Below are 25,433 nucleotides of genomic sequence, written 5' to 3' on the forward strand. Positions count from 1 at the left end.
GTCTCCAACCCGCGGGCTCAGGCAATCCACTCACCTCAGCCTCCCAAGGCACGAGATTACAGGCTGAACCACCGAGCCCGGCTTCAAGTCTTTTTGATCCTGCTCTTCCAGGAGGATCCCACAGCCCTAGCCTCAACTGGACATTAGAAGAGTCTGCCAAAAATTAGTAAGATTGTATCCTGTGTAGTCCCAGTGCCATAAGTCCAGGAGACTGCAGCCCAAAGACAGGGAAGATCCCTAAAGCCAGGCAGGGAGTTTGCGGTCAACGGCCCGTTTGGCATAGACTCCCTCCTTAGTACCCTAGTAAACATCTTGTTCCAGCTCCCAATCCTTGAGCTGTCTGTTCTCCCTGGAGTATCTGTGTATCCCTACCTGAATGTCTCCTTGTTGAGGAGTCATTGCCTGTAAGTCCTCCAGTGCTTCTCCCAGGGCTCCCTCCTGCCTGGAGGCAAAGCTCAAGCAGGCCCTACCAGGGGCATGCAACAAGCATAATGAGAACACATAAAACCCACCAGGGTTGGGTGCAGTGACTCAAGCCTATAATCCCAGCACCTTGGGAGGCCGAGACAAGAGGATTGCCTGAGTCCAGGGGTTCGAGACCAGCCTGGGCAACTTGGTGAGACCTCGTCTCTACAGTAAATAAAAAAAAAATTAGCTGGGCATGGTGGTGTGCATCTGTAGTTCCAGCTACTTGAAGGGCTGAGGAGGAAAGGATCGCCTGAGCCCAGCAGGTTGAGGCTGCAGTGGCTATGAGCGTGCTACTGCTCTCCAGCCTGGGTGACAGAGTGAGACTCTGACTCAAAGGAAAAAAAACCCACCAGGGACACAGACAGAGATGTAGTCTATACATCCACACACAAGTCTAGACTCCAACATGCCTCAAATCCACAGAAAAAAAACTATAAAAATGGGTGCACACAGACAAGAACAGTCTGTAAATGCACAGTCTACAAACCTGTCTACTAGAGAGCCTCTCCCCTCCCCCCACCACTGGCCCCGCCCCATGCCTGAGAGCGGATCTTGGCTCCTCTGGCCTCCCTAGCCTGCTCCTAGCAACAGCCAACAGCTCGCTCAGTTGCCAGGCAACAAGGAGAACCTGTCAGCCCCTTGGAGGCCCAGCTCTCAGGAGGTGGGCACAACACAGACCCCAATCTATGGAGGCAGTGCAGGATGGGGGCCACTAGAAAGCAGAGCCTTCCTCAGCCCTGGACCAGGGGACCAGGTCCTGTGGTTCTTGCACACTTCTCACCAGTTAGCTACTCACCTCCAGTCACGCAGCCCCTGTTTCCTCCCTGCTGGCGGCTCCTTCTCCATCTCCATGAGGGACCCCGGCTTAGGCCAGACCTCTGCTTGCCACTCAAGCCACACATCTCTCACTCCAGGTGTTCAGAACCCCACAAAGGTCATCTCCAGCCTGACTTCTCCCCCGCAATCGTCAGCACCATGTCCACCACTGCTCTGAAGCCTCCCCCAGACACTTTGGGCACCTCAAACCTACACTGTCCGGAGCCAGCTACATCTCATGCCCAGTGGTCCCTGTTCCTGTACCACTTCATGGTCCTCCCACCTGCCAGAAAATGATGCTCCCACCCTTACTCCCACATGCTTTCAGCCTCTTCCTCTCCTCAATTTCCCCTCAAATCTGTCCCAATTGTCTCCTAGTCTAGGGCTATAGCCTTCTCCTTGGTTCGCCTATAATCCATCCTCCACATGGCAGCCAAGGAACTCCTACTAAAAGAAATCACACCACTCCCTTGCTCACAAACCTTCTGTGGCTCCCCAGTACCCTGAGAATAAAACGCACACCCACTGGTCTGGACTCTGCAGGAGGCAGAGGCAGTAGGGTGGTAGTTGGCAGCAAGGACTTTTGGGAGCAGTCTACAAACTTGCCAGCTACATGTTACTTTGGACAAGTACCAGAAACTCCCTATGCCTTGGTTTTCTTTTTTTTTTTTTTTTTTTTGAGTTGGAGTCTCACTTTGTTGCCCAGGCTGGAGTGCAGTGGCACGTTCCTGGCCACAGCAGCCTTGACCTGATGGGCTCCAGCAATCCTTCTCCAGTGATCCTTCTGCCTCAGCCTTCCAAGTAACTGGAACCACAGGCACGCGATACCATGCCCGGCTAATTTTTTTGATTTATTGTAGAGACGAGGTCTCACCAAGTTGCCCGGGGAGTCTCAAACCCGCTGGCTCAGGCAATCCACTCACCTCGGTCTCCCAAAGTGCTGGGATTAGAAGCTTAGCCACCAAGCCCAGCCGCCTCAGTTTTCTTTTCTTTTTCTTTTTTTTTGAATTGGAGTCTCACTCCGTCGCCCAGACTGGAGTGCAGTGGCCGCTCCCGGCCACCGCAGCCTCAGCATGCTGGGGTTCCGGTGATCCTTCTGCCTCAGCCTTCCTAGTAGCTGGAACTATAGGCGTGCTCTACCACACCCAGCAAATTTTTTTTTTTTTTTGAGTTGGAGTGTCACTCTGTCGCCCAGACTGGAGTGCAGTGGCCGCTCCTGGCCACCGCAGCCTCGACCTGCTGGGTTCTGGTGATCCTTCCACCTCAGCCTTCTAAGTAGCCAGAATTATAGGCATGTGCTACCACACTGGCTGATTTTTTGATTTATTGTAGAGATGAGGTCTCGCTGCCCAGGTGGCTCTCAAACCTGCGGGCTTAGGCAATCCACTCACCTCAGCCTCCCAAAGGTGCGGGATTACAGGCTGAGTCACCGAGCCCGGCTTAATTTTTTGATTTATTGTAGAGATGAGGTCTCACCAAGTTGCCCAGGCAGGTCTCAAACCCACGGGCGCAGGTAATCCACTCACCTCAGCCTCCCAAGGCGCGGGATTACAGGCTGAGCCACCAAGCCCGGTTACGCCTCAGTTTTCTTATCAGTAAAATGGGTCTAGCAGGTATACATACCCAATGCACAGGCAGAGATCAAGACTAAGAGAGGAAACATAAAAATGTTCAGAACAAGCATGGCACACAGAAAACCTTCAGTAGGGTTTAGTGATTTCTGTAAGACCCTATAGGGACTGTCCCCACCCAAGGGTCCACCTCACCTCCTTCCACTTGCAACATTTGCTATTCCCCTTTGACTCCTATATCTCATCATTAATCTCTCCTTTCTGTTTTCCATTCCCAGGCTGTGACTGGGCCTCTCTCATTGTCCTGGGTTTCCCCTTCCCTTGCCAGATCCCACTATCCTGGTGGTAAGTCTCTCCCACCCATGTCCCTGATACCAGACTCCTTATAGGATGACAGGCAAATATCTGTCAAATTAAATAAACTCTATCGAGCCGGGCTCGATAGAGTCCGGAAGTCTTCTTGGTAGAGGTGATATGGAAGTGCTTGAGGATGAACAGTGAGGAAAAACGTACCAGGGAGAGGGAACAAATGGCACATACGAAAGTAGGGAGGTAGGACTGAGAGGGTACGTTTGGGGAAGGGCCAGCAATAAAATCAAGGACGAGAGCTAGACAAACCCTTTGCTTTGCAGCTGACTCAACTGAGGCCCGGAATGGGCCAGTAGCCAACCATAGTCATCCAGTGAGGTACATCACAGGCATCCTGGTTCCTTCTCACTCAGAAATCCAGGAGTCCTTTTGGGAGAGGTCATTTTGGAGGAAGAGGGTGACTACCTGGCCAGTGCCTCATAAACACCAGAGGAGGCATGACTTGTCCCTATGTCACCAAGCCTAGCACCATCTGGATGAGACCATAAAGGACAATGAAATAACAGCACCTCAGCTGGAATGGAGTAGTGGAACCTGCCAGTTTATCCCTACAGCCAGAAGAGACTTGGGGCTCACCACAGGCCACAGAGTGGGTCCAGCTTGTCTTGAGTTCCTATCAAGCACCAACCTGAGCAGGTGAGGAACGGAGACCCTCTCAGTTGGCCCTGACACCTTGGCCTGAATGCTCCAGGAAGAGGAAGCTGCCATTACTTCCCTAAAGGCAGTTTCGGGGTGGGTATATCTGTTCCTGCCCAGAGTTCCGGACAAGGCAGGACCCCACAGGGATGCCCAGAGTCCAGGATCCTGATGCCTAGGTGGCAGGGAGTCCCTGGACAAGGACCTGTGACCCCCCAAATCACTGCTTGCCAACAGGCCTTGGCAGCTTCTGCTTGTAGAACTCAGTGGCCAGTGCTTGCTCCTGGCAGTCCTGGGCCAGGCTCTACCTCCTGATGCATCTCCTGTACTTTCCCCTTCCTGCTTCTTAGCCCAGCAGTAGTTCTGATATTGGAGTCAGCTATTCTGCCCTCCCTTCCCCCTCCCTAGCAGATTTCTCTTCCTAGGCCTCTTTTCCTCACAGCAGAATAACTCCAAGCCTGAGAGCTCTGGACACCAAGGTCCCCCTTCCTGGTCATCTACCCTCTTCACAGATCATTGGCTTTGACTTGAAGAACTCAGGCCCCAGAACTCCTTGTCCAGAAGCATTCTGCAGTAGACAAGGGGCCCAGTAGTGGTGAGGGATCTAGAGGAGGGGTCATCTGTTCAACCACTGTTTACTGTGAACATATTGTGTGCCAGTGTACTGAGAACTTTAGGGTAAGGGAGACAGCTGGGACCCTGCCCTTGAGCAGTATATGCCAAGAAAGTAAACAGGGAAATGAACTTCATAGTTTCAGAGGAAATCAACAAGGTGATTAGAGTCACTGGAAGGTGCGTGCAGGAGAAAACAGTCTGAAAATGGAACTTTGAATCATGGAGAGGGACTAGTCCTATGACAAGCCAGAAGAGAGTGATAAGCATAGACAACAAGTGCAAAGGCCCTGGGGTAGGAAAGAGCTGGATATTCCTGAACTAGAAAGGGGCCCTGGCTAGCCAGAATAGTGAGAGCAAGAAGACAGTGGTGTAAGAAAGGACTGTCATCAGGCAACACTGAGGAGTAGGGTACAACTTGGTTTCCAAGTCCCTAGGAAATGCTGAAGCAGGGACACCAGCAACTCCAAGCCAGTGATCCATGTCTAGCCTACAAACTCGATTGGCCCTGGCACCAATATGACTAGGGAGGACCTGCCCCGGCCCTGAAAGGGGCATTAGGGAGCCCTTAGGGCTTTGGGGCCAAGATCTGAACTAAGCTTCCCTCCTCTTTGCCTTTGAGGAGCTCATGATCCAAATTGCCACTGTGCCTCCACATACACAGCCTCTAAAGGTTATCTCCCCCAGGAAGCCCAGGGTCCTTGGAGGGCCTGGGAAATAATAATCAACTACCCACAGGAGCTATAGCCTAGGACTATTGCCTGGTCCTCCTCATCACACGTCCAAAGGCCGGGCTGGTAGCCTCTCCTGTGACTCGTTAGAGCTGTCATTAGCACTGCTTCCTGGAATTTAATTTAATGAAGGAGCAAAAACAGCCCTAATGAAGGTGATGCAACAGCAAGCAGCCCAGCAAAGTATACCCTGCTACCTGGGTTCAGGGGCTGCTTGTAGATTGTGACTAGGTATAGGGAGGAGGGGGACCTATCCTAGGAGGGAAGCTGGCCACTGAGCCCAGGAAACACAGGACATTGCTCTGCCTGTACTGCAGGGAACAAATGCTGAAGCCAAAGTCAGCTAGGCAGAGTTAGAGGAATGGGCTTGGCTAGGAGCTGCTTCAGGCTGTTGGAGGAAAAGTTTCTGAGACGCTATCAGTCAGTGCAAAGGCCCTGAGGTTAAGACCAGTATGCCCTTGAGTGTCATGGCAACAGACAACAGGGTGTGAGCCAGCACCAGCGAGGTTAAGGTCAGCAGGGGCCAAACGTGATGAAAACAGAGGATTTTAAAGGCAGAATGGTAAGATCTGATATTTTAAAGTTCCCTCTGGCTGCTATGAGGGGTATGGCCTGAGGACAAGACAGTAGGCAGGGAGGCAGGGGGTGGCCATCATCTAAGGGTGACAGAATGAAGCCTCTGGGGACAGGGTTGTCCTACGTCTCCTGGAAGAAGGGGGCAATTAAAATTGGGTTGAGTTTTTGTTTCCTCCAGCAGGTCTGGACAGGCTTGGCTTCCCCTCCAAATGGGTGTTGCTCAAACATATAAAGAAGATGGGTCTAAAGGGGTTCCCAAGGTCCCACACCTGCTTCCTCGCCTTTGTGCACCTCTTCACCTCTCCATTTCTAGGAAGTCTTCCTTGCCCTGCCCCGGGTCTTGGCCATCGCTGGGCCCCCCAGAGCCCAGGATGGCATTTCATAACGTAGGAGGCTGGGAGGCTTGGGCAAAGACTCGAGGGCGGCGCAGGAGGCAACCTCACAGGGCGCCACCCGCCCTAGGCTCTGGCCTACTGCCGTCCCCGCGTACCCCCTCGATCTTGACCTCCCCCGGCTTTCTCACCCACACCCCGCCCACAACCCCCTCTCCCGACTCCGGCCTCCCCGGCCTAGCAGAAGCCGGAAGCGGCCGCGGAGTGCCCGGCCCCACCTCTTCCGGGGCCTCTCTAGGCCGGAGCGCGGGATTTCGGTGGCCGCGAGGAGCCCGGGAACGGCTTCGCGGGGCAGCGGCGCCTCCTCGCGGGCCCGGGGTGCAGTGCGGGAGCCGAGGCCGGCCGGGCCCCACCTCCCGCAGCCGGCTCCTCTCCTCCCGGCCTCCGCTCGCGGGTGCCCCCGCCTGGCCTGCTTTCCCGTCTGGTTGCGCCTCCAGCCCCGGCCCCGCCTCCGTGACCAGTCACTCCGAGGCCATCCAGGCCAGCCCTCCGCAGAGCAGCCGCCGTTAGGCGTCCTCTGCTCCGAGACCTCCGTGGCGCCCCATCGCCCGTGCCCCGCTCGGGGCTCGCCCTCGGCCCATCCGCACAGCGTCCCCAAGTGCCGCCTCCCTTTCTGCTTTCCCGGTCTTCGCGTCTTCACGCCTCTCTTCAGGGAAGCTCCCTCCCTCCCGGCTTCCCCTTCATGGCGGAGATTAGACGGTGATTTAGATGATTCTCCTACTCCGCACCTTGCCTGCTTCCTGATGGCCAGGCAGCTCCGCGCCCAGCCCAGAGCCGGTGCGCTGTGGGGCTTCTGGCAGTGTAGGGAGGTGTCCTGCTGAGACTGATCCCAACGTCGTCCAGAGGATAAAGAGAGGAGCTGGGCAATACTTTGAGGGGCCCTCAGAACGCTTGGTCAAGGGTAGGTCGGGGGGTACAGCCCTTTGCTCTGGGAGACACTCCAAATGTCAGGCAGCTGTGGGGAACCTGGCTCTCTGCAGTACTCACCTACCCACGATGCCAGCACCCCTCCCGGACGACCTCTCCCCTCCCGTTCTGCGATTTTCCGCCTGCTTTGCACCATCCAGGAAGCTTTCCAGAACTGCCCTGGAATGTCTGGACTCGGCCACACGGCCGTGAGTGATCATCCCAGCCACCGGACAGGGGGATGTATCGGGTGGGTCACTGCTCAGCCAGACTCCAACAGTTGACCGCCAGGGGTCAGCAAAGGCTGCCTCCCGCATAACTCAGCGGGTTAGGTAGCTGGCTAATCCCGTTCAGGCCTCACTGTGGTTTGCAGATTTGTGTGGTTTTGAAAGCAGTTCTGTTCTTTCAGATATTTTTCAGGGCTGCACCTTTATTTATTTATTTATTTTTATGTATGTATGTATTTATTTTTTTGATTTATTGTAGAGACAAGGTCTCGCCAAGTTGCCTGAGCTGGTCTCGAACCCGTGGGCTCAGGCAATCTACTCCCCTTGGTCTCCCAAAATGCTGGGATTACAGGTTGAACCACCCAGCCTGGCCTGCTCTTTCTTTCTAAGTAACCCTCAGTCAATTATTGCTGCTCCAAATTGTTTAAAAGAAAGCCAATTGCTGGGTGACTTTAAGCTGGGATCAAGGCAGACATCTGGATGAATCCCCCGGGGTCATTCCACATGCTCCTTGCTGTCCCTGGCTGCATCTTGGAACCACTGTGTCCCTAGCCACTAGCACTTGGTCAGGTTAGTGGCCACTCTCCACAATCCATGATGTTCAGGTCCCACTATCCAACCTCATCTACTATCTCTTAGCTCAGTTTCTCCAGCACCTTGACCCCAAAGTCCATCACCTGGCTCCAGCCTACATCCTACCAGCCTCTCCCATTCTCCTGCTATAGCTTCTTCTTTCCAGTATTTTTTTCTTTTCTTTCTTTCTTTCTTTTTTTAATCAAATTTTCACTCTGTCACCCAGGCTGGAATACAGTGACACTATCATGGCAACCGCAGTCTCAACCTGCTGGGCTCAGGCAATCTTTCCATCTCAGCTTTGTAAGTAGCTGGAACCACAGGGATGTACTCCTGTGCCTGCCTAATTTTTTTTTTTTTTCAAGTTGGGGTCTCGCTCTGTCACCCGGGCTAAATTGCAGTGGCATGCTCACAGCTACCACAGCCTCGATCTGCTGGGCTCAGGTGATCCTTCCATCTCAGCCTTCCAAGTAGCTGGAAATACAGGCACATGCTACCACTGCTGACGAATGTATTTATTTATTTATTGTAGAGACGAGTTCTCACCAAGTTGCCCAGGCTGGTCTCAAACCCCTGGGCTTGGGCAATCCTCTCATCTCTGCCTCCCAAAGTGTTGAGATTACAGGCATGAACCACCACATCTGACCTTTCCAGTGTTTCTTTCTTTCTTTTTTTTTTTTTTGAGTTGGAGTCTCATTTTGTCGCCCAAACTGGAGTGCAGTGGCATGCTCCCGGTCACCGCAGCCTCGACCCGCTGGGCTCCGGCAATCCTTCCTCCTCAGCCTTCCAAGTAGCTGGAACTACAGGCATGCACTACCACGCCTGGCTAATATATTGATTTATTGTAGAGATGAGGTCTCGCCAAGTTGCCCAGGCAGGTCTCAAACCCACGGGCTCAGGCAATCCACTCACCTCAACCTCTCAAAGCGCTGGGATTACAGGCTGAGCTACCGAGCCCGGCTTCTTTTTTTTAAGTTGGAGTCACACTTCATTGCTCAGGCTGGAGTGCAGTGGCACGCTCATGGCCACCCCAGCGTCAACCTGCTGGGCTCCAGCTATCTTTCCACCTCAGCCTCCCAAGTAGCCAGAACTACGGGCACATGATACTACACCCAGCTAATTTTTAAATTTTAATTTAATTTAATTTTTTGAGTTGGAGTCTCACTCTTGTCACTCAGGCTGGAGTGCAGTGGCACGCTCATGGCCATCACAGCCTTCACCTGCTGGACTTAGGTGATCCTTCCACCTCAACCTTCCAAGTAGCTGGAACTGCAGATGCACGCCACCATGTCCAGCTAGTTTTTGTGATTTATGTTAGAAACGAGGTCTTACCAAGTTGCCCAGGCTGGTCTCAAACCTGTGGGCTCAGGCAATCCTCTGGCCTCGGCCTCCCAAAGTGCTGGGATTACAGGCTGAGTCACTGAGCCTGGCCAATTTTTTTATTTGTAGAGACGAGGTCTCACCAAGTTGCCTGGGCTGGTCTTGAACCTGCAGGCTCAGGCAATCCACTCGCCTTGGCTTTCCAAAGTGTTGGAATTACAGGCTAAGCCACCGAGCCCGGCCTGATACTCATTTTCAAACAGCCATGTGGAGACGTGACTTTCTAATCTAGTGTGGTGGCCACATAACCTACCTCCTGCCTGCTGGAGTCTGCTGCCCACAGTCAGGCAGAGATGGCCTCTTGGGGCCAGGGTACCTCCACACCAGCTCTGTGTGTTTGTGTGTGTGTGTGGCCATTGCTGCTGTTTAGCACACCCTATGGTCTGTGAGGCTTGAAGCCAGGCCAGGTGTTCTGCTTCTGCTCTGACCTGTAGCCTTCTTTGGAGGGAGAGAGTGTGAGACAAGACCCTCAGGGTCTGCCCACAGGATGGACTCTTCCCTTTATTGCTCCCTACTTCCTAGAAGCCAAGGGTTCTAGGCAGGGCTATGGCTCCCTCTGATAGGGAAAAAGCCAGAGACTCCCAGAAAGCAGCCCCTCACAACAGAACACTCAGGGCTATATCTATCTCTAGGCCAGTGTCCAGCTCTTTCCTCCAGCCATGGGGCTCCTGGGTGAGTCCCAAGGCTGAAGTTGGGCGCCTGGAGCTGATGGGAATGGGATGCAGGAAGCCCCCCTCTGCCCATCTGGCACTGCCTTGGGCCTAGCAGCCACCGGCTTGAGGAAGTTCTTTCTTCAGGGGTTTCCCGAGCTGGCAGCTGCCTTGCAAGTTCAAACTGGATTTTTCCTGCTGCCCTTTCCCCGGCGGTCTAGCCTGGTGCAGGGTCTCTCCTAATGAGGGTTTGGTGCCAAGGCCTGGGCAGCTCCATCCTGCTGGGTCCCAGCTGGTTCAGGCCTGCCCAAGGCAGTGGGCAGCTTCCCAGTCCCACTCGGGCCAGGACACCTGGGGCTGCCCTGCCTCCTTGTAGCTTCTGCCCTGCCTTTGACTCTCCCTCCCCCTGGCACTCTGGGCCCCACACACAGGGACTCACTAACCCACCTTTATTCATAGTAAATTCTACTGTTAATAAAAAGATCAGCCCACAGGGCACAGGATCCCTGGACTTTTGTCACTAGACTCAAGGCATTGATGGAGAATTGACATAGCAGCCTGGGAGCCAGGGAAGGGTAGGGGGCCCTTTCTGGGGCTCCTGGAGGGCTCAGTTGCCCCCAGCTTAGACCCTCCCTGAAGCTGCTGGGGATGCACCTCACGTTGCCTCCTTCCGGAGGCCTCTCTCTGTCCCACTTCCTGGGGCCTCATTAATTCCTCCCCACCTCACCCCGTGAGAAAGCAGGTCTGTGCTGAGCCTGGCCCAGGTCCAGTGCCGGGTCTGAGTGTGCCACTGATTGGTTTGGGAGGCGGGGGGGGGGGTGGGAGGGGACTTGTCCTGTCCCCACCTTCATCCCAGAAAAAGAGATGGGGGGCCTCCTTCATCATCATCCATGTCCTGGCCCCTACCCCACTTTCCAGGAACCCAGGGACCATGGAGACCAAGAATATAAAACACAGCTGGTATTATATATATAATATTTATAAAAGAGGGCTGCCAGCCTCCCCACCCTGTCCCCATTTGGCCCCTGGGGTCTGTGGCTCCTAGGGGCAGGACAATCTGGGCCCAGCCTCTCTTCTTCCAGCAGTGGAATGTGAGCTATGGCCCATTCTTGGGGTGGGGGGAGTCCCAGCCTCCCCAGGGCTGGTGAAGGGACTGAACAGGGGTCCGTTGGGGGTACCCACACTAGCCCTGCCCTCAGTAGAACTTGCTGGCTCCAGCTGTGGGGTAGGGTGGGATCTCCAGTGAAGGGGCTGGGAGAAGGTTATCCAAGGGCTTGAGCCCAAGTGTCTGATGGGCCTAAGGAAAAGAAGGAGGGAAAACAAGTGGGTTGGGGGAGACAAGGCCCCCAGGTGCAGACACTGGCCTAACAGCAGGGGGATGGATGGCTGCAGGCCTGAGATCCAGTTCTATGTGTCCCTAAGGCTGTGTGACCTCAGGAGGCAGCTGCTGGGCTTCAGTGTGTGCATCTCTGCAAAGAGGGGATGAGTGGCTTGAGTGGGATCTGAGGCAACAGCCCCTCCCTGCTTCCAGTTCAGGAAGTCCCTGCAGCTCTGGAGTTCAGCAGGGTGGTGGCCCAAAGGTCTTGGTCCTGGCTCTTTAACAAAAACCTCCTATATAGAGGATATGGGGCCAGACCAAATCCCATAATGTTAACTGTGTCTTTTTCCTCCTCCCACTGGCCACTAGATGGGAGCAGGGGCTGGAGAGTCTAGGCAGGGGTGCTAGGACAAGTAGATAGAACAGGATCGGGGTCACCCTAATGGTTTCCTCCATGCCGGCTGGTTCCTGAGGCCCAGTCAATGATGATGAAGCTCAAGCTCATGGTCATCAGTAAAAGTCCAAGCACAGCAAAACAAAGAGCCTGTGGGGTCAGAAGTCAGGGTCAGGTCCAAAGTCAGGGCAGAACCCGCAGCCCCACACCAGCCCACTGGTCTCTAGATCTCTCGCACCAGGATTTTGGGGGTGGATCTCGCAGGCTCCTTATCAGTGGGCACGATTCGGAAGTAGAAGATGGCAGGAAAAATGAAGATGAGGCATGGGGCAGATGTAGCACCTGGAAAAAACAAGGCATGGCTGCAGCTTGTTCATGTCCACCTATTGCCTAAGGTTTGGGGGTGAACCCTTCAATGAGATCAAACATTCCTGGTTGAGTGAGTTTCATCTTGAGACCACCCTTGAGAGCTCTGCCTGACTGTGGGAAGCTCACCAGCCTCCTCCCCTGCTCACTATCCACCAGGATGGAAGGCTGGTGCTGCTGGTGTCAGACGAATGTCAGTGAATGAAGCTAGCAATGAGGAAAGGCAAGTCAAGAAATGGAGAGAGACAAAGCCTCAAGGGTATTGGGCTCCTGGACACAGCTATTCCTATAGGCTTTTCCATTATTTGAGCCTATGCATTCCTTTCTGCTGAATTCATTTTGAGTTAGATTTTGGACATGTAGAGCCAAGAGTGCTGTCCATGCTCACCATGATATTCAGCTCTTAGGTCTGTTTGTCAGTGCCTGCAGAATTGGGCTGGGCCAGTCCCCTGAATTGGATCATCCCCAAAGATATTTCAGAATTGTCAGCTCATCCAACTCAGAGTCCTATCTGGGATGGGGCAGTGGGTGGAGCACCAAATCTAGAGTCCAATAATTCTGGGACTGAATCAAGACTCCCATTCACCAGCCATGTGGCCCTGCTGCTCCTTTAATCATACTGAAATTTAGTTTCTTCATATGCAAAATGGGGACAAAACCCAAAGACATCCTTTGTGGAAGCTCCTGACTCCTGGGGTCCACTCCTATCTCCCAGCAAGGGGAATTGACTCAGTGGTTCTGAGCTCTCAAAGGGGATTAAAATAGCTTTAAGACAAAAGTTCAGATGGGCGGCCAAACTGTCACATGGCCATTACACTTAGATGTAGGGTGTGAGCTCAGAGATCTGTCAGGATTTGTAGAAGTAAAATTATTTGGGGCAATACGCTGCTTTCATAACAGGGCCAGACCCTCACCGATGACCCCAAAGATGCCCAGGATGTTTGGGGCAAAGATGACCAGCAGGTTGATACAAGTGAGCAGGCCAATGGCGATTAGTACGTGCCGCAGCCAGCTGAAATCCTGGTCTGGAAATAGCATCTGCTGGATGGCACGGCGCACCTGGGGGCAGGGGGGAAGAACCATCAAGCTGTCAGTCCCATTGGCCTCTCCCCCATTGGTCCAGCCATCTGCCCACTGGCTTACCGGGAACAGAACGATTGGCACTGTGAGTGTGACTGCTGTCAGCACGGCCACACGCACACACAGGATCAGCACATCAAATGGGTCCACTTTGCTGTAGGTGTGCAGCAGCTCCGACTCCACCCCATCTGTGGCAGGCAGGGTGGATGGTCAGCAGGTGTCCCAGGAGGGAGGTGGGATCTGAGCTGCCTGGTGGACCCTGACACTGTGGTGAGTGGCACTAAGACTCACCTCCACCACTGCAGGGCACAGTCAGGCATCACACACCTAACGAGTGCCTGCAGTATTCAGGGAACCATGACCTGTGACCAGCCCCTCGTCCCCCAGCCTGGCCTTGGCCTCTGCCAACTGGTCCAGCCATACCGTAGAAGGTGAGGTAGCCGAAGAGGGCAGCCAGGAAGTACATGACATACATGACGGCGATGGAGAGGTTGGAGATGTGCTGCATCTTCTTCTTGGAGGGACTGTGGGGCAGCAGGGGATAGGGATTGGTGACAAACTGGGCCACACTGAGGGACCCAGTCAGAGCTGAGGGAGTTTTCTTCTTGCTCCCAAGCCCTCTTCATGGCAGCCACTGCAGTGTGAGATAAAGTGACTTGGCTCCTGTCACTCCCCTCTCCACACCCAGGACCACATCCATCCTTCCCAATGGCTCAAGGCAGCCCTGCCCCGTCTCCCAGCCGCAGACACCTACTCCTTGAGCTCTGTATAGATGGGCAGCACCTCAGGGTGGCAGACGAAGGCGAAGGCCATAATGGGGATGGTGTATGCTGTCTGGGGAAACATGAGACTGTGTCAAGGCAGCCCCCCGCTCTCATTCCCCCACCATGTCCCTCTCTGGTCTGTCAGAACCTGTGAGTTGAGTGTGAAGTAGCTCGGAGCGCAGAGGTCTGCAGCCTCAGTCTCAACCTGCAGCTGTGCCTTCTCCTCAATGACTTCCATGTGGCTGAAGTTGCCTGTGACATTGGCAAAGTTGGAGGGCAGTGGACAGGGCACGTGGAACTTTTTGTAGATGACCTGGGGTGAGGAGGGATGAGGGTTTCAGAGCCAGGCTAGGCTGCCTGGGAAGTCACTATGAAGCCACATCCAGATCAAGACTGGAGGGGCTGCCTTCTGGCCCAGGCTTCCCCAAGAGACCTGCCCCCTCCTTTCTGACAGAGAACCCCCTGGGGAAACCTTTCCCCTTCTTTGACCAACATGGATGGTGACTCACTGCAATTAGGAAGAACACCATACAGCTGAGAGAGAAGCCGCTGGAGTAGCCTAGGTAGCCTGCAAAGTGGAGGGGGAGATGTGAGACTGGGGACTCCTCCCATATGTCCCTCAAGCATCCCCTGCAAGGCCCTGCCACACTCACCAAGCTGCCGCATCAGTGCCAAGGGCAGAATGATGGTGACAGAGACCAGTATTACCAGGTAGTTCCCATTCATATACCAGTCCCTGCAGGGATGAAAGTGGGGAGCCGGGGTCAGAGTACACTCAGCCTGGGGTGGGGCCACCTGCCTCCCCCAGTCGTATTCACCAGTGGTGCCACTGAGTGACCTCTGAAGAATATTTGTCCACAGCTCTGAGTCTCCCTTTCCCCATTTGCAAATGGGCACACTCTTGGTACTCTCCTTCTGGGTGATGAGAGGACTGAGGTGCTGGCCAGGCTCATAGCTCATACTTGGTAATCATGATTATAGTCACTGTTGTTGTTTTTCTCGGACACACATGTATGGGCCCAGCCTCTGGAGGGAGATGGGTGGGTGGGATGAAGGACCCTGGCTCTGGAGGGGGGCGCATTTTCCATGGGAGTCTCGGGGACTTGCCAGTAACCTGTGTTTGTGGTTTATTTTGGCATCTGGAACTTGCATCATCCTACTCTCTCCTCTACATTCCAATAATGGACATGGGGCACAGAGAGACAAGGGGATAAGGGCCAGGACCATGCTCAAGGGCAAGTCCAAAGGCCAATTCCTTGGGAAAGGCCCCTAGGATCCCAGACGCAGAACCCGACTCTCCCTCCTCTCAGAGCTGCTCTCATCCTCAGAGTCCCTCTACCAAGAGCTCGGCCTGGCTGTGTCTTCTCTGCCCCTCACCACAAAAGATAGTTGAAGCCCAGCCAGTGCTGGCTAAAGTGATAGGCAACTGGGACACCCCGGGCTTAATCTCTTGGAGGGGGGGCTAACCCCATGGTCAGGAATAGCAGGTGCTTAGAGCTAAGCCTGAGGTGCTCATGCTCACAGGCTGGGTCTGGGGCCAGGAGGGGCTGGGCTTCCTCAGCTTCACCCTGCGCCTAGTCCCACACGTCCCCGCTCAGGGGGCTCCCTTTGGTATTTCCTAAACAAGTGTGGACTGAATGTTGGCTCTGCTGACATCTCTCTGCCTCCTTCACCAGCCACTTGTCTTCTCCAGTTTCTCTCTCCCACCAGCCCCAGGACCCAGGGTCAGTGGTGGGCATGGAGGGGTAGACTAGAACCTCCCGCCCTCACCCAGCCCCACCCCACCCCAGGGCTCACGAGGTTTTCTCCTCCAGGTTCAGGAAGGTCTGTATGACAAGTGGCAGTTCGGACTTGATGATGTACAGGTAGCTGGACATGGCTGGGGGGAGAGGGGTGGGCAGGCACTGGGATCAGCCAACCTGGATAGCCTTCAGACCTGTCTGCCCCCCCATTGCCTGCCTGCTCCTTGCCCACTGGTCTCACCTCCAATGTTCTGCAGTGTGATGGCCAGGGCTGCTGCCAGCTTTCCTGGGGTCCCAAAGGCACGGTAACCCAGCTGCTCATAGGCGCGGATGCCTGTGGGAGCAGGGGTCAGGAAGTCAGGGAGTTTGCCCTAGTCCACCCCACAGCCTCACCAGTTCCCAATTGGTGTGAAGCTTACCCACGATCCCTGAGGACTTGAGTAGCAGGTGGATGGAGTAGCTGGAGAGCAAGGCGACAGCTGTCAACAGGAACCTGGGACACATAGAAAGATCAATGAGAAAGAGGCCACTGGGCCTCTCTGGCTGGCAGGATGTGAGGGCTTTGGGAGGCCTAGATGTGGAGGGTCTGTGATCTAGGTATCTGCACTCCCCAACAGGTGTGGATGCAAGCTTAGCAGGCAGGCCCTAGGGGTGATGAGCACCACCCTGTTTGACCCAGGGTGGGGCCATCTGGGTCAAGAGTGCCCCTGTGACTGCCCTCCAAGCACCTCCTCCTCTTGAGTCCTTGGAACAAACACATTTCCCATTCAGCCTACAGGGCAGAGTCCTCAGGCAAAGGACACATGCGTCCACACAAGGCTTGGCCATGGGGTTTTGCCATCACATGGAAACATGGCAGAGGACAGGCTCAGGCCTGTAAGGCTGGCCTTGTGTTGTGACCTCAGTGGGTTTACTGGGCAATGAGATACGTTTGTTTGCCGTGGATGTTTTTTCAGCCACAGTGTGGGTGTAGTATAAGAAGTGCCCACCACTGCAGCCTGGGCTTTGGGACAGGGAACTGGTAGGTCCTGGGAAGACAGGGTTGGTGGCTTGCTCAGGGCTCCCTATTTAGATGGTTCTCTGAGGGAACTCACAGGAAAAGGATGATGCCCGTATTGGCCATGGCATAGGCGAGCCCCAGGATGCCGCTGCCCATGATAGCGTTGCTGAGGTTGAACACTGACATCCCGAACGATGTCTTTCCCTCGAACTGCAGGCACCAGAGTGAAACGGGCAGGGTTGGGGAAGTCAGCAGGGCATGGGGACATTATGGTGGTCCCCTCACTGTCCCTCAGCCTCCCAGTGCTGCCCCAGAGCACCTTGTTACTCCATCCATGCTCCCCACAGTGCCCCCCAACCCCCATGGCTGCCCAACTCACGTCAGTGAAGTGTGGCTCCTTGCTGGGGCTTTTCTGCAGGAAGCCCTTGCCCTCAACACAGCTCTGAGTGGAGTCCTCGACCCTGCAGGCACAGACCAGGGCAGGCAGTTCAGCTTCAGCCTTTTGCTGTGTCCCCATGCCCTGCCTTATCCTGAACTGCCACAGGGCCACTCTTCTACTTACCTCTGGTTGCCTGCCATGGGAGTGATAACTGGGAGTAGTCCCTCTGAGTGCTTGCCATTAGGCACCAGCTCCACCAGCTCCGTCTGCAAGGGCGCCTCCATGGCTCACTTTCTCAGCACTGCTCTCACACCAACACGGTCTCCAACACAGTCAGAAGTCTGCAGAGCTGACAGTACTGCTCTCGTACAACCCAGTAAGAAATCTGCAGGGCAGACAGTCCCTCTGGTTATCCCCCCTCTTTGGGCCCACGGCCTAGCCTCCTACATGAGGTCTACAAGCACAGCACATCACCAGAGAGGGTCACTCGTGACACACGTATATGAGCTCTGCCTGCTGCCTCCCTGGGATCTGCTGTTGGAGATATAGAGCTCAGACACCTGAGTTCCTCAGGATGCTCTGACAGGATACCTAAGCCAGTACCTAATGCACCCCCTACATGCACACCAGCCAGGCCAGCTCTTGAGGCTTTGGTTTTCCCATCTGTGAAGTGAGGGTCATCTGGATGACCTGATTTCAGAGTCCAGTGGCACCAGTATCCCCAGATGCTAGGGTCCCCAGACCCCGCCCTGGGTATGTACTCTGGTCAGACTCCTCCACCCTGACATTAGTACTGGAAGATGGTTTCCTGCACTGGCCCTGTGTGCCAGGGACCTCCTGGACAACCTAGAATGGCACTAACTGATGGCTGAAGGCCTTGGGAGAGGGTGAGGGCTATGGGCCCTGTTCCCAGCCGCCAGGCGGGCACTGCTGGCAGCCAGAACAAAGGACCCTCTGTGGGCTGAGAGCTGGCGCTGGGAACGGCAGACGCAGAAGCTGCCCCCCCACCCCCGGAGCCAGGATGCCTGAGGCGGTGCTGGGTGGCTGGACACCTGGGCCCTTCCCGCCTGGCTGTGGCAAAGGGCCCTCAGGGGGCCTTCCAGGAAATGGGTGCACCAGTATCCAGTTCTCTGGGCCACACAGGCTCGTTTCCGCCCAGTCCTGGCCTCAAGGCCATGTTTTCATTCAAGCCTATCCTCCCCTGACAGGGAAGCCTCAACCCTCAGGTGACCACTATGCAGGAGTTGACCCTCTAAACAAAACCCCCCATTTCCTGAAGTCCCAGGCCAGGAGCTCAGGGCCTCAGCCAGCTGTAGAGGAGCCTGGATCATCAGGTCAGCACCTCCACTTCCCTGCTGTCTGAGCTTGGCCTGCAGGGCCTGAAGAGAACTAGCTCCTGTTCTCCCTCCCCTGCCCCTGCCCACTGCTCAGACAACTCGCTGGCCCCTCTCCCATCACTGGGGCCAGGAGTTGCCTACTTCACACCCAGAGGTGACTGGGCATAGCATCCCCAGGTTCTGTAAGGACATCCTGAAGGCCAGCCTGGCCAGCAGGAGAGCTGAGGCGAGAGTGAAGACCAGGGAGGGGGCAGTACTGCCAGGCAGGACAGCCAGAGCCTGGCCCTGAATCCATGGTGCCCGCTCTGCTTAGGAATCCTGAATTCTGCCCTGAATCTATCATCCCTGCTCCAGACCCTTATGGTCTCAGGTCTGCCCTTGAATCTAGGGGACTCAAACGTAGCACTCAGGGCTAGGACTGAACAGAAACTAGGCTCAGGCCCCAGGCCCTGGTCCCCCAGAGGTAGCAGCCATACACCATTGACCAGAGAACTCCCTCCCTCTATTATCTCAGACAGCCCCAGGTCAGAGTTCAGATCGTGGCACTTCATCCCTGGAGACCCCACATTTGCACTCTTGCACCCCTCAAACCTGCCTCTCTGTCTTCTGATGCCAACATCTGAGCCCTTCTCTCCACCCAGCTCTACCCACTCAGGACCATGACAACATTAACATCTTCTCTTGAGCCCTCTTCCCCTAAATGGGAGTTCTCCAGGTCACCCTGTCCCCATGGCCTTGCCCTAAGCCTTGCCATCAGCACTCCTCCTAGGGTCCCAGCTCAGTGTGGAGGTACTGGTGCCTGGTCTCCAGAGTCACTCCAGAGTACTCCCTGGAACTCAGTTAGGGCTGCCCTTGCTCGGCCCCCTGCCCTGGGCAGGCTGGGACAGGCCCTCGGAGTGTGCTGAGCTGGCAGCCTGGACAAAGCACCCTTCTGTGCCCTAATATCCTTCCCTAGCAGCCAGGCACCGCCTCCAGGGAGACCACAGTCCGTGGCATGGGCCATGGGAGGTGTCTGAGGTCCTGGCTCCAGGTTCCCCATTTCCTTGCAGGACCTCGGCCTAGACCTTTGGGCCTGGTGGCTATTGTCCAGTCATTGCTGGGTCTTGGGCAGACCTGACATCCCAGAAAGGACATGGAATACCCCTCCTCAAGTGACCTCCAGTCTGGAATGGACAAACCCCCCAAACACTCTCTGCATCAACACCCTATAGCTCCTGCTGCAACTGAGTATGAACCACATAGTGCTGGGATTCAATAAAGGGGACAGGAAGCATCAAGGAAGGCTTCCTGGAGGAGGTGATAAAGCCAGTAGGAACTCCTGAGGTATGGAACAAGAGAGTGCCTCAAGCATAGGGCATAGTATACGCAAGCGATGAGGGTGGAATAAATGTTCTGTGACTATAGACAAATCTGACAGGGCCTTCAAGGCCAGGTCAAGGAGTCTTCTGTACTTCAGTCTAGGGCAGGGATGAGGGCTGGGGGGCCAGAGTGGGGATTAGCTCTGGCCTGACATGCTGGCCCCCAACCATTCCCTGAGGCTGCCAGCCCATTTTTGACAGCTCCTACCCCTCAGGCCTGCTGTCCCTCAGGTTCCTTTGTATTGAGAAGTTAGGGTAAACGTGGGGAAGAACCCCTGCATGAGAAAAGCTGCTATCAAAACCTGACCCACTGTGGTGAAAGCTCAGCGTATGACTGGGCTCAGTGGCTCAGCCTGTAATCCCAGAACTTTGGGAGGCCAAGGCGAATGGATTGCCCAAGCCCATGGGTTCGAGACCAGCCCGGGCAACTTGATGACACCTCGTCTCTCCAATAAATAAAAAATTAGCCGGTGTGGTAGCACATGCCTGTAGTTCTGGCTACTTGGAAGGCTGAGGTGGAAGGATTGCTGGAGCCCAGCAGGTCAAGGCTGGGGTGGCTGTGAGTATGCCATTGCACTCCATCCTGGGCAACAGAGTGAGACCCCAACTTAAGAAAAAAAGAAAGAAAGAAAAGAAAGCTCAGAGTAGGCACTCTGAGTCTAAGGCCCAGTTTGGCCCTGCCTCGCTGTATGGCCAGGGGCCCTACCTTACTTACTGTGTGACCAGGGGTGGAGTACTCCCCACTCAGGACTTCCATGTCCTCCTGTCCTCTAGGGGTTCCATGAAGCTTGACCAAAGCTAGAAACAGAGTGAAGAGGCTCCCCAAGGCCTTCTCCCCAGGGCAGGCCACGGATGCTAGGGCAGGGAGATCATTGTGACCTTGGGTAGGTGACCAGAATGGCATCTTTCATGGGTGCAGTGTGGGCCTGGGCAGTAAATCAATGACCCAGGCCATTGCCCTGAGACCTGTTTACTTTTCTGGGAGATAAGGGCCAGGAGCCACAGGAATGGTACAGCAGGTAACGCCTGCCCACGCGGACATCACAGGGTGAGAATTCGTCAGGCACACCTTGGCAGGTGTTAAGTTTGGCTAATTAAAGATTTTGAGGCCCAGGAATCCAGGCCACCTCAGGGTGGTTTCTTGTGTCAGCTGCTGTAGGAAGCACATCACTCTGTCCAGGGACCAAGGTCCTTAGAGTCCCCAGGACTCTAAGTCTCCGTTCCCTCCTCATGCTCAGAGTCATAAGTTGGTCTGCAGTAGTGGGCTGGCTACAGGGAGGCAGCCACACTATCCTTCCTTTGGTCCTGTGGCCACATGTACTCAATGAGGTGTAGACCCCACAGAGCTTACTGCTATGGCCCAGGTTTCCTATGTGTGGGCATCCCTGACCTCAGCCCAGACCTCGGGAAAGGCAGCTGACCCTGCTGGAGAGCACTTTATGGTCATCCGCGGGGGCTCAGTGGTGAGGACTTCCCTAGTTCCAGCTTTCCCCATCTTTGCCATTCCCCTCCTTTCCTGAGACAGGGTGCTTCCTATAGTCTGATACCCATCTGGATAGCTAACCCTCCATCTACCTGCTTCTTCAGGCTTCAGCAGAAAGACATCCCCTCCTAGGAGGCTTATCCTTCCTAGGACAAGCCATTAGTAGGTGAGGAACTGGATGCAACTGACACCTTAGAATGGCCTGTTCTCAAGGTTTGGCCACAGGGATTGGTGAGAGCTGATTGCTGAGGTCAGGGGTCTAGGGATAGGGTAAGTGGGAGGAGGGTGTTAGAATAGGGAAACACTCCCCCGCCCCTCCCTCAGACCCACATCTTCAATAGATTCCAGTCCCCCACTGCCACTTCCTCATTACCAACAACACAACAATGCAAGTGGCCAGTGTGTGGCAAACACTGGGCTTGTACTGAATGGGTGACATGCAGGAGGGGACACATCCCGATAGATAGCCCAGAGAATTGATAGACTGGCCACACCAATCCCTCATCCCCCAGCTCCCTTGCTCTGGAATCTGGTGTCTGTGCCTCTGTGTTCCTGGCATCCGGAGGTGTCTAGGAGGATCTGAGAAACCCAGCTGGGGCCGGAAGGTAGACTTTCCTGTGACTGGGTACATTTTCTAACAGATGCTTATAGTTGGGCCTCCCCTCCCACCCAGCCCTAGACATTCCTTGTTCAGGCTGCCCCCAGTAAAGGTTGCAGTCAGAAACTCTTGGTTCAAGACTGGGCCAGAGCCAGCGGCAGCCCCCTTCCTCCCCCATTGCCAGCCTGCTGAGAGGGACGTCAGCCTGAGGCCCAGCTGAGCCAAAGGACAGGACATCACGTGACTGTGGCCCCCCAGGGGCAGGGGAGACCCTGCGCCAGCCAGCCCATCCTCCTCCCCACTGACCCGGAATCCCCTGGAGCCAGCCAAATATTTGGACAGCCGGACTTCTGGCCCCAAAGAAAGCTGGAGCACAGGCCTCAGGCAGTTCAGGACTCATTGGAGACCCCAATGGGGGGCTAAAGTCAAGGTCACCCTGGAGGAGGGGCAAATCCAATATCAGGAATAAGCAGAGAGAAGCAGAGGGAGGGAAGAGAGACAGACAAGGGAAGAGCAGGGAGAGAAAACACACAGACACTAGCTACATGTATCCATGCATACTAATCCATACAGAAAAACAGTCAGACAGACAGAAACACAGACAGGACCAGGGAGACAGAAATGCAGATGGATATAGAAGGACACAGGCAGAGAAAAACACAGAAAGAGGCAAAACTCACATGTAGATAGGTGGATAGACATTTAGACAGGGAGACAGAGAGACAGAGAAAACCAGAGAGGTGAGAAACAGGTAAAGAAATGACCCATTGGTCACAGCCATCCAGATGGAGAAAAAGATAAAGAGAGGAGATAGCAAGAGATGGTAAGAGACAACCAGCAAAAGACAGAGTCCCCCCCCCAAAAAAACAAGAGGGAAACAGGAGGCCCAGGTGACAGGCAACAGGCCCAAGGCTGGCCAGGAAGAATCCTGGAGGACTCCACAAGAAGGCTACTATTGCACCTCGAGGTTCCCACAAGGCAGGTTATGCCCCCACCAGCCAGGTGCAATGATATCCAGAGGGTGGGGCTGAGTCCACTAGGGCCACAAGACCAGGCCCAGCTGGAAAGCTAAGAAATCCCTGGTCCAGCACCCAGGACTGGTCTACCTGAACAATGACAAAGACATGCAGAGATGACAGACAGTAGGAGTGACCCTTATTCTCAGTAGCCACACACGTGTGCAGACGTGCTGGCTGAGAGGCTGTGTACAGGACGTGGCCTGCAGAGCGGAAATTCAAAACTAAGCCACCTAAGGCTACTGGCCGGAAAGCCCCTCCTGCCCCAGCAGCTGGTCCTTCCCTTTGGCCCCCAGAAGCCCCGCCTGGTCCTCCAGAGCCCCACCCTGTTCTCCTGTGTCTGTCCTTCCATCCAGAGTCAAAGGCCCATTATTTCATCCAGAGTCAAAGGCCCATCCACAGTCAAAGGCCCCACTAGACTAAGTCTACATGGGGCATATAGTAGGTGTAAATATTGTTAAATGAATAGGATGCATTAAAAACCTTCGACAAGCCCCCTTACCTGCTCCAGGTGAGGCCTGGCCCCTAACCCTGTCTGTACTAGTACATCCTCCCACAGGGTCCCCTTTCTACTGTGGCATAGACTGCATATCTCACCCTAGCTTTCTGTACACACAAATGCCAAAACTGCGCCTCCCTCCTAGCCAACCACCCCCTACTCCACTGTAAAGATGTTTTCCCCTTAAACAGAATGCATGTCCCCACACCCAGCCCAGACTTCCAGGGAGTGCCCAGTTCAGCCTAAAATCCTTCCTTCACCCTATCTAGAGACCATGAACCACCCAGCTGTCTTATTGTGCCTCAGTTTCTCCATTTGCCCAGAGCTACCAGGCTACTTCCAGAGCAGTGGCACAGGGACAGAAGCAACTAACTCTCATGGTCTGGCCATCTGGAGCACTGGACTGGGTGGGAACCATTTGTGACATGGGCCAAAAGAACAAGCACATAAAGAGTGACTTGGGCAGCCAGTGAGGACATGGGCCCCATGGTCCAGGCAGAACAAAATTCTGAGACACATGCTCTCACCCTCCCAAGAGATTCAAGCCCCTGCCCCCAACCCCAAGAAGTAAGATTCTCATTTCTGATTTCAGTCATTCCAACCTTCTCAGAGATGTGCCGGGCTTGGCCTCTTCCACTCCTGATCCCTCCCACCAGTGATGCTTCCCCCATTCAAAATGGAACTATCCTTGAGTCTCTCTAGCTTTTTTTTTTTTGAGTTGGAGTCTCACCCTGTCGCTCAGATTAGAGGGCAGTGGCACGCTTCCGGCCACCGCAGCCTCGACCTGCTGGGTTCCGTGATCCTTCTGCCTCAGCCTCCAAGTAGCTGGAATTACAGGCGCACACTACCATGCCTGGCTAATTTTTTTGTTTATTGTAGAGATGAAGTCTCGCCAAGTTGCCCAGGCTGGTCTCGAACCCATGGGCTCAGGCAATCAACCCACCTCGGCCTCCCAAAGCTCGGGATTACAGGCCGAGCCACCAAGCCCGGCCGGGTCTCTAACTTTCTACCCCCCAGACTCAGAGCCCCAAGAGATCTGCTTCCTCTCCAGAAGGAACTAAATCCATCCCAGATCGTTTACAGAAAAGGAAGGGGGTGGCAGGTCCAAGAGCCTCTTTCAGGGACAGTTCAGTGGCCAGAGGCAGTCATGGAAGGAAGGACAGAGCTGGCGGGCTGAAGGAAGGATGGGCATGGTGGCGGTACCCTTCGCAGTGATCCCCGGGGCTCAAGAACCTTGGACTTAGCCCACCTCAGACCTGTTTGGGAGCCCACACCTGGGCTCAGAGCTCAAGCCACTGTGGGGGGAAAGGGCTGATCCCCGCAGATCCCGCCCCGGCCTCCCCCTCCCTGGGTGTAAACAAACGCACGCATTCGCTGTGGCCAATGGAAGGGGCCAATCGGGCGGGGGCGGGCTCATGCAAACCAAGTTTTGGTCAGTTCGCCCGCGCGCAGAGCGGCCTCTTACTTACACCCCACCCAGAGCCAGGTGGGGAAGAGCGCACACAGTGGTCCGGCCTCAGGCCAGGGAGCCACGCGCGGCCTGTGCCCGCCGTGCCCGCTGGCTCCGCTGCAGATGGCACTGGCTCTGGGGCCAGCATGTACCCCGCGGCCCCTCGGCGGCCCGGCCCCATCTGCCCTCAAGCCCCTGCCCGGCGCTGCCGGGATAAATATACCCGGATTGCCGGCGTGCCAGCACGGCCGCTCTGCCTGTCAGGCGCCCGTCGGGGCAGCGCTCCAGAGACGGCTCCGGCCCCTCTCGGGTTTTCCTCCCGGACCTTTTCCAGCCTGTCCCGCGTACCCTGCCTCAGGGAGCGCATCGGGTGCCAACGAGCCCCCCAACAAGGTGTCCTGTGGTCCCAGCCCAGGGTGCCGCCGACCTCCTGCTGTCTCTCCCGGTCCTGCGGAGGCCCCGAGGCTACGATGTGCCCCTCCCGGTACCCCGGTTTAAGTTCGGATCCAAGGCCGATTTGTGGGTCCCCAGACTTGCTCCTGGCGAGCGCAGGGCTTTGGCTCGCCGGAGGCTGGGGCGCCTGCCCGGGTCATGGCGGGAGAGAGGAGCTGCCCAGAGCCCGGCTATGGACGGGAAGGTGGACGGTAGGGCTCGGCCCACCCGGTGCCCCTGGGCAGATGGGTTGACGCCCACAGCGGTACCTGGCCTCGCGGTTGGGCACGCGCGGCGCTCCGCTCGGGCC

At 55.4% G+C, this 25,433-nt stretch overlaps 2 protein-coding genes across 2 annotated transcripts in view; both read right to left on the reverse strand.

Moving 5' to 3' along the window:
- GNAI2 (G protein subunit alpha i2) overlaps positions 1-3,694 on the reverse strand; it is a 28,188-nt gene extending 24,494 nt beyond the window's left edge. The window contains exon 1 of the mRNA XM_021710122.1: positions 3,474-3,694. The gene's annotated coding sequence lies outside the window, so the exon portion shown is untranslated. The remainder of the gene's footprint in view (positions 1-3,473) is intronic.
- A 7,185-nt stretch (positions 3,695-10,879) lies between these two features.
- Positions 10,880-25,433, reverse strand: SLC38A3 (solute carrier family 38 member 3). The gene is made up of 16 exons (XM_008053437.2): positions 25,393-25,433; positions 17,134-17,291; positions 16,951-17,032; positions 16,666-16,781; positions 15,991-16,064; positions 15,813-15,905; positions 15,627-15,708; positions 14,483-14,565; positions 14,339-14,397; positions 13,978-14,142; positions 13,820-13,899; positions 13,489-13,589; positions 13,129-13,253; positions 12,900-13,044; positions 11,858-11,961; positions 10,880-11,769 (listed from the first exon to the last, which is right to left on the reverse strand). The coding sequence occupies exons 2-16, from the start codon at positions 17,232-17,234 to the stop codon at positions 11,665-11,667; spliced, it is 1,515 nt and encodes a 504-aa protein (XP_008051628.2). The 5' UTR covers positions 17,235-17,291; positions 25,393-25,433; the 3' UTR covers positions 10,880-11,664.

This window comes from Carlito syrichta, unplaced genomic scaffold (genome assembly GCF_000164805.1).
Source record: "Carlito syrichta isolate Samal-C Ts95f unplaced genomic scaffold, Tarsius_syrichta-2.0.1 Scaffold288153, whole genome shotgun sequence".
NCBI lineage: Eukaryota > Metazoa > Chordata > Mammalia > Primates > Tarsiidae > Carlito > Carlito syrichta.

Excerpts from the sequence above, each read along its gene's own strand:
- SLC38A3 (XM_008053437.2), bottom strand. The coding sequence starts at position 17,234 with ATGGAGGCGCCCTTGCAGACGGAGCTGGTGGAGCTGGTGCCTAATGGC. Across the intron at positions 16,782-16,950 it reads AGGAGCCACACTTCACTGAC|TTCGAGGGAAAGACATCGTT; the intron begins GTGAGTTGGGCA and ends TGGTGCCTGCAG. Across the intron at positions 13,045-13,128 it reads TGCCAATCGTTCTGTTCCCG|GTGCGCCGTGCCATCCAGCA; the intron begins GTAAGCCAGTGG and ends CCCTGCCCCCAG.